Source organism: Heliconius melpomene, chromosome 13, assembly GCF_056956725.1.
Source record: "Heliconius melpomene rosina isolate 202511_hmr_F chromosome 13, ASM5695672v1, whole genome shotgun sequence".
Lineage (NCBI taxonomy): Eukaryota > Metazoa > Arthropoda > Insecta > Lepidoptera > Nymphalidae > Heliconius > Heliconius melpomene.
Window position 1 is genome coordinate 6,044,084 of NC_140401.1, and position 8,840 is coordinate 6,052,923.

General features: G+C 31.9%; 1 protein-coding gene across 1 annotated transcript in view; it reads left to right on the forward strand.

Annotated features, from left to right (window-relative positions):
- The window catches only part of LOC146532722 (uncharacterized), a 32,018-nt gene extending 26,466 nt beyond the window's left edge, over positions 1-5,552 (forward strand). Inside the window, exons 5-7 of the mRNA XM_085196942.1 lie at positions 2,458-2,591; positions 3,529-3,946; positions 4,314-5,552. Of these exons, the coding sequence (XP_085053068.1) occupies positions 2,458-2,591; positions 3,529-3,946; positions 4,314-4,375 (614 nt within the window). The 3' untranslated portion in view covers positions 4,376-5,552. The remainder of the gene's footprint in view (positions 1-2,457; positions 2,592-3,528; positions 3,947-4,313) is intronic.
- Positions 5,553-8,840: the final 3,288 nt, after the last annotated feature.

The window sequence follows — 8,840 nt, forward strand, 5'->3', positions numbered from 1 at the left end:
AAAAAATCGATACGTGAAGTGGGTTATCGTTTAAAACCTATTTAAAAATAGCATTAATCATTTGTCATTTAAATGGATCCCGACTGTCAATTTTAATGAACTATCGAGCTTGTTTTTTGTGTGACTTCGTATGCATTTAGGTTTTTTACAATTATATTTCATTCCCAAGTTTCAAATAACAAGGAACTAAGTATACCCACTTATACATATTTTCCAATTCCAGTGCATTTAACCATGTTTTAAATGAGGAATATCATTGCTAATCTCATATTATGGTCGGTATATACAAGCGAGAACAATATTGCTATAAGTCTAGAAAGCTTTTATAAGTTAAAGTCGGGTGTTGTTTTAAAAAAAAAACATTTTTAAATTGTCTCTGTATATTCTGTATATTATATAGATAAGATTGTATATACGAGTACATGTGAAGACCGCAGATGTTACCATTAACGAAGACAATACACCGTACGGTCGCTTCATACAAGCTAGAACAATATTGCTATAAGTCTGGAAAGCTTTGATAAAGTAAGGTCGAGTTGTCGTTGTTTTTAAAAAAATCAAATCATTTTCACGCTCTAACCCGCACACAGCAGGGTAAGCAGAGGAAACCTAGTAGACACTTCCGCTTCCCCCTTTCTGCCGAATTCTGGATTGTGTGTTAAGTGGCAAAACTCAACGCCAACTTTGCCTCGACTCCAGAGCGAAGAAATGTAAATATAAACGTAAAAAAAACATTATAGATTTTTAAATTATCTGTGTATATAATCTGTATATTATATATATTAGATTTTATAGTTATATACATGTGAAGACCACAGATGCTACCATTAACGAAGACAATGCACCGCACGGCAGCTCCAGGAAAATGTGAATGTTTCGTGTGCCAAGATGTAGTAGCGCTTACGGTTATTGGCGTCGTTTACAACTTTTACAATTTATATTTTTATATAATACGAGGTGCATTAAAAAAAGTTACGTACAACAAGGTGAATTTTCGTCATCATTTTACAAACCTAAAAGCATTATAATAATGATTTCTTTTTCAGTTTTACGTTGTATCCCGCAAATAGCAGGATAGGTAGAGGTAACCTACTTTCTCCCCACTTTCCGCCGCTCAAGGCATTACGTGTTGAGGGACAGACTTTAACGCCGTACGTTGCCTTGCCACCAGACCGAAGAAATGAAAATATAAACTATTTAATTTCCCGAGTAGGAATCGAACCCACGGCCGTCGCACCTAAAGTCTCACGCATGCCACTACGCCACGCCAATCAATAATTATATAGGTCAAAATATCCGAACACTTTCTTATGCTGTAAACTATGTTCATGCAGGTAAATATTTTCCAGTAGAAATAGCAAAAGTCAATTCATAGTGAATATATCTGCAGCGATTGTTTATTCCAACTAGACGCCGAGCAATGTAAAAGGAATGTAAACGGACGTGCCGAACATAGGTTTGCCCCGCATTAGTTCACAGTTGCAATAAAATTCACCTGCCAATATAAATCGATGCTCTAAAGCCAAATAAATATTATATAAAAATGTAGTCGCTATTTCACATTTTACTTTAGTACGTTTTAAGCACTAATGGTCAATTTAATATGGGGTAGCTGTTTCGTTCATAGTATTATTTTTATTTTATATAAAGTAAATAGTAGGTTTTTATTTTTCAGTTAATGTAAATATAATTCGATATTGTTCTAACAAGTTATGATAGCTACATTTTGGACAATCATGCTTGAATTCTATCGATTTTTGTATATAAATATCATATTTGTAAGTTAAAATAACAGAATATTTTATTCCTGTTGCGATTAATTAAAGATTCAGAAATATTACTTTATATAGAACATTTTAAGTCGTTTATAATACTTTATTTGACTAGACTATCACAAAGTTTATTGTTAGTTAAGTTAAAGTAGACCGTATTGGCTCTTAAAATCCAACGAAGATCGATGTTTTCATTATGTAACTCCGTATCCTAGATATGCTGGTTTAAACTTAGACGTTCCGTTTGATAGATTAGTTTGGCAAACCTTATAAGAATAGTCTACGTGGATTTCCAAGCAATAACACAGTAGCAAAACACATTTCTTATTAATTATTTAACAAGAAATATAATTTTACGTCGATTGCTGTTGGTGTACGTTGTTATGCTTCATTTTTATCATTTTTCTCGTTGATTAAATTTGTTTCAGGCTTAAAAAATAAAGGTTTCACGGGGACCACCTAAATGTGATTGTACAAGGTTGATTAAACGGTAACAGGGTTACCTGAGTTGGGAAAATGTAGCTATAGGGCTTTACAACATGAAATTAGGACGATAAAATTAAAATAAAATATTATTATGATTATTTATTGTAAATTTAAATAGCTATTCTAACAAAATGATAAAACAGAACAAAATAAATATTCGATGAAAAGAAAAATGTTTTAAATTTGTTTTTTTTCACAGATTCTCCAGAATGGGGACCGAAGCTAGTGTCTGATCGGTCATGGTACGGCGTGGGGTCGACGCTGCGCGCCACCTGCGCCTCACCGCCATCACATCCACCAGCTAATCTTACATTCGCTCTAAATGGCCAGGAAGTAAGTGTCTGGTTTCAAAAAATCGATTTTTTAAAATTGACCATCTATCAGAAAAAAAGTGTACAAATGTACAGAAATATCATTGTACATAACAAACACTCTTAAATCTTATATTTTATTTTATATATTTATAGATGTATATTTTTTAATTCTTAAGCTAAAATGAAAATAATATTGGTCAAATATCGAGTTCTTAAATAACTGCTAAATTCGTATTTGCTAAAAGTAACAGCTTATATTCAAATAAGCTGAGTTGAAAATTTGTTTACGTTCATTATGAATGGAGTTCATTAGTTCAATTTTAGAATTATTCGCAATTTGGTAACAATATTGGAAAAATATGATATATTTCTAGTAACAAGAGCAACTAACAATGTATAACAAAATAATGAAATAGAATATAAGTATATCACGATGAAAAGCGTTCTTTTCTGAATAAAACTTCATCAATGTGAAAATGATATTGTTATGAGGGCTAGCGTGCGGGGGCTCCATTACGTGTCAATTAAGTAAATAGTAACTTTTATATTACAAGGGTATATACTTACACACTTATAGATACATCTATGTATTAATATGAAATGACTTCAAGCTAGCAACGAAGATCACAACAAACACTTAGCAATATACAGTTTTTTGAAAAATAAAGCATTTTTAATTTTTTCTCTACATATTATTAGCACCAATACAAAAATAGTGAAATAACTTTATGACAATAGCATGTAATACATAGATGTATGGAACAAATTCTACGTATTTTTTGCTTTGGCAGCGTCGTAGTTTTTTTCTCTGGCCACTCGGTAGGCGAGTCATTAATCACAAAATAGCAAACGTCGTAGCTTTTGGCTAACTACCCATTATCTAAGATAACCATTTGCTCAACAAATAATCTATTCCACCTAAAATGATAATTTCCTAATTCCCTTATGTCTCCCAGATCGATATGGAATCGTTTGTGCACGAGTTACCGGAGTGGTTCAAATGGGACCCCCCGCCGAAATCTGAAACGACTACGCCAGAAATGGCCGAGGATGATATCAATTTCAACATATTTCATGACGAAAGTAATATCCAGTATTTGGACGAGACTTATATAAGCCTCCATAAAGAGGAAATCAGGCGCCCTCCCAAGGAAGATATGAAGGTTGGGTTTGAGAGGTCGGGTCCAGATAATAGACTGCCATCTGTAGGTGAAGTATTATTTGTTGTTCGCCACGAGGCATTTAAGCGAGGCAGTCTCAGGTTGACCTGCATAGCAAGTATATATAATCTGTACGCGGCACGCGCCGAACTAATTTTCGATATGGAGCAGCCAGAAGTTGCTTCGGTGCTGGGCGTCCGTAATAGTGCTGTAGGTGAGTGTTATTGAATTGAGCAAACTTTGCGGTGTCAATTTATTCTATGAACGTAGCTAACGTTATAAAACCAGTAAATTTGCAAATTGCATGTTGCTGATGTTTTAGCTGGAATGAAAATTATAAACAGTGTTTACTCTTTACACATTAATAAATAAAATAAATTAAAACAGCTTCACTCTCTATCCCGCACACAGCAGGGTAGTCAGAGGAAACCTAGTTGTTAAGGACTAGGAGAACCTAGGGAACTCTTGAATCTCAATTACGTGTTGAGTGACGGAGTTCCTCGCCGTTGAGTTCAACGCCGTCCTTGCCTCAACACCAGTGCGAAGAAATAATACACTATTAAGATTTTTTTTTGTTACAGGTTCGAATAGTGCTTGGATATTCAAGATTTTACTATTATTACTTTTATATAGTATTCGGTAGTTTAACCTTTTAATAACGTTTGTTTAGTAGGTATAGATATAAAAATGTATATTTATCGGTGAAGAAGGGATCCACGTACAGCTCTCATATTGTACAAACTCATGTAACATATCCATTCAAATTGTTTTTATTATTATAGCCAAAGATTATTTCTATGAGATATAAATGTATGTAAATAATACATTAGTTTTAGGTCAAAAAGGCCAAAATATATGTAGTTTTAACGAAAACATTATACATAAATTATGTAATTATATAAACTTTGTTGCTGTAAAAGTTGGATATTAATGAAAGTTTTCGTTATTTCAATATATTTGCATATTATGTTTGATAACATGATTAATATCTATATGGAGGCTATGGATGGATTTACAATACGTATAAGCAACAATACTGGAAATCGTAATGGTATTATATATATATTTAGCTATTTATAATGAAAATAATTCTTCGTTCAACTTCTACAGTATACAAGAAATAGGTGCCTAAGTAATATGTGATGATTTGAATTAAACATTTAAAAAAAAAATTCTGAATGTATTAAAACAGATCTATTATCCTTTAAATGTTTATGTTAATAATTTCATATAATATTTAATAGGTTATCGATTTTAGAAATATAACCTTATCAAAGACTGATTAATTACTTATTTATGGATTCAAATCTTTGAAATATTATTTTTTCTGTAGACAAGTATAGCTAAATTATGTTATACTTTAAATGAAATTATTGACTTTAATATGTAAAGCCAGAATTAATATTGTTCTAAAAAGAACTCGTCTTATTTTTCTGGATAGACAAACATAGAAGAAAATGTAGGCTAATCATTATCTTTACATGTCACGTATAGCGGTAGCAGTTCGTCCCAAATTTGAAGTTTCAACGTTTTCTTATTCAACATTTATTTAACTGTGCTTACAAAAAGCGACTAATTCGCCCTGTGTAATACGAATAAAAAATATTTCTACAAATTTACGGTTCAAACATAACATTAAAATAAATAAAAAAATTAATATATACTTATATAATGTAAACTATTTGACTTTTTAACGTAACGTCGACCTACGCCTATAATAGTACCATTTATTTCTATCAAACTTAACTGTAAATAAAAAATGTATAAAATATAAAACTATAGAAGTTAATGAAAATAGAATAAAGTGTTGATATTTACCGTAATTTTATTTATTTTTTCACTAGGCTACTAAGTAAATTAATTCGTAAGTTAATTAAACGAGAATTTAATTATTTTCATTTCGTCGCTCTGGTAACTAGACAAAGCGTGAGCTCCGTTCCGTTCCGTTGAGGTCTAGAAAATTGGGCCTTTCCTGGAACGGGTAACGGAGTATCTTAACACTAAGTTGCATGTGTATTGTTTTTTAAGCCCAATACTAGTTACTATTTAAGTGAGGATTGGGAGCAATACACACACGCCTTTTTAACCGACTTCTGTAAGAAAAGGAGGTTATCAATTCGACTGTATTTTGCTTTTTTTAACTTTATGTAATTTTGATAATAACCATTTCACCAATAAAATTTGATGGCATACTTATCGACGGCAATGATAAATGTGTCATATTGAATGCACATATAAACGCCTGGGGTTATTAAAAAGCACTTTACTTACCTACCATGTTTAATTTAAACGACAATTACATACATTCACGGAATAAATATACATAAAGTTTTATATATTGGGTCATTTATTTTCAGCATTACGCTTAATATAGCGTAGCCAGGGTAGTATAGAGGGAACCAAGTGTTAAGTTAAAGTTCCCTTCCCTAATTTACGCATAATTTGTGAGATATTGAATGTTGAGTGCATGAACTCAACGCCGCGCTTTGTCTTGATTCCTGAGGAAAATTAAAATAATTCTATCCCCGAGTAGATTATCACTAATCCCGTCAAGTCGATTTCCCTCCGCGCTATGACGGCCACAAAAGTAGTATTATAGAGTAATAATGTTTTTATTAAATATTCAAAAGAAAAAAATCACTGACAAGACAATATAGCACTAACCTGGAACCTTCCTTGTAGAGAAAATGGAACTTGACATATTGGCAGCAAGGCAGATGAGCATTGAAAACATGTAAGTACATATATTTTTACTATTAAATCATCTAATTTAAAGTGTTACGAAAATTGAAATAATTAATCAGATACTTGTGAAGTTCTCGAGGATTTATCTTGAGGCTAGGGCGAAAAAATGAAAATAGTAAATATTTAATTCCCCCGAGTAGGAATCGAACCCGCAAACGTCGCGTCGTTGTACACTTGAGCCCCTGTGCCACAACGGCTCTTTATTTATATAGTTTTAAGGAAAATCATTCGTCACTTGTAATTCGACAGCAAATAATCTAATTTGTAGAATATAAGTGCTCAATAAATGTTATTTCCCGTAAGGATAATAGCTGGATTTTCTGTTTATTATGGACTTGACCTCCGGTGTGATTGATTGCGGCTTATATGGAACTGTTCCAAAAGAATATTATGCTGTTATTTAAGGAATATTTATAACAAAATCAACTCGAATCTTTTTTCTGTAATGTTTTATGTAATTTTGCTTATACATAGAAACAGCTGTGTTTAACTACATTCAATCTTACGAAAATGTCTCAATGGGAACGAAGTGTCTTAACATTAGGTTCCCTCTATCTACCCTGCTATGTGAAGGATACGAAATTAAAAAATATATATATTTTTGTAAATAATTGTATGTTTTACCAAATATATATAATAAAATACATGAAACTAATAAGATTTTGTTGAAAATATTACAATTATCAAATAATTTATCAAAAAAAAGATACACACAAAAATAAAAAAAAGTGTCTTAATAGTTTATTTTTTTCATAAAAGCTAAAATTAATTAAAACCCAACATTTTAATCGAAATCACTTTGGCTACCCTTGGACCTACAAAAATTTTACGAATTTCAATGGAAAGTTCATTTTGTAATCGTTAACGCAATCAGAGAATCGCTGGAAAATGTTTTGCCCTTTGATGAAATAATCTTAACTTTACAAGTTAGTAGAAAATCAAAAGCAACCTTAGTATCATGTTGGGAAATTAATTAAAATAGGAAATCTAAGACATATTTTCTTGTCTTTTTATTCTACATATCAATACAAAACATCAATTATTAGGTTTTTATCTAACTGTATCATAAACTGCCAGTTTTCGTGTGATTTACAAAGAAAAATAGCATTATCCAGATGTCATACCTTGATAGTAGATCGAATTTCCCCAAAATATAAAATATACCTTTATAAAAAATATACTTCTAAAATATAGTGGTGTATATCGGAAAAATCTCTATATGATAAAAATTCTGTTAGAAATAAATTGTTAGCGCGGCGCAGGGTGGTACTTTATTTAGTAATAGCATATAAAAAATACCTTCTCATTTTTGAAAACCATTGAGGCTTCATCAAAACGGTTCCATTATGTGTACTAGTTCTTTATGGCTTTATATATGAAAATGAAAGTATTAAAGTTGTTTTACATTTTTTTTCAGTTCACGCTGTATTCCGCATATAACAACGTAAGGCAGGGGGAATCTAGTGTTAAGACACTTCGTTCCCCACTTTCAGCCGAATTATTAAAATATTACGTGTTGAGTAGCGGAACTCAACACCGCACTGTGCCATGATACCAGAGCTATGAAAAAAAAATATAACCATAATATATTTAGTGTATTTTGAGGAACATTTGAGAAGTATTTACTTTCACATTTGGAACCTAGGTAGTATAACATATAATCAAACATAGATATTTGCACATATAACTATTCATAGCTGCGAAATGGTGGAGTCACAGCGTGAGGACATGAATAATCACTTTCAATTTAACACGCTTCCATGATTACACAGTTTATGTATAGATTGACGAGATATTGGATCATATTTTATACAATTTATATTTTCACTTTGCTCTGGTTTCGAGGCAAACCTACCACTAGGCTACCACTCAACACGCAGTGCTTTCAGATTTCGGCGGAAAATGGGGAACAGAGTATCTTAACACTAAATACACTCTGTCAACCCCGCTGTGGGTGGTAGCAGCTCTGGAAGCAAATACAAATTTTGTAAAATGAATTTAACCGCTTTTGGTGGAAGAAAAATCAAAACAAATACCAAAAAAGAAACACATGGCACTAAGTACTTCCATTTAGCACCGATAGCGTAGCGTACGAGTATATATTGTAAAGTACTGTGTCGTGTTCGTTAGGCAACTCTTCCATTAGTCTCCCGCTAGTTGATTGAGCGAAATCTTTCATTCAATAAAGCCAATACCCTCTCGTAACCAAGAGGGTGGGCTTTCCTCGATCCAAATTATTTAAATTTTAACTTCACTCTGTTCCTAATTCTTTGGTAGGTTTATTTGTTCAAAAATATTTCCAAAAATTATCTATTAATTGTAAGCAAGAAAAGTTAGCATCATGTCGTCTTTTTTTACCTTAT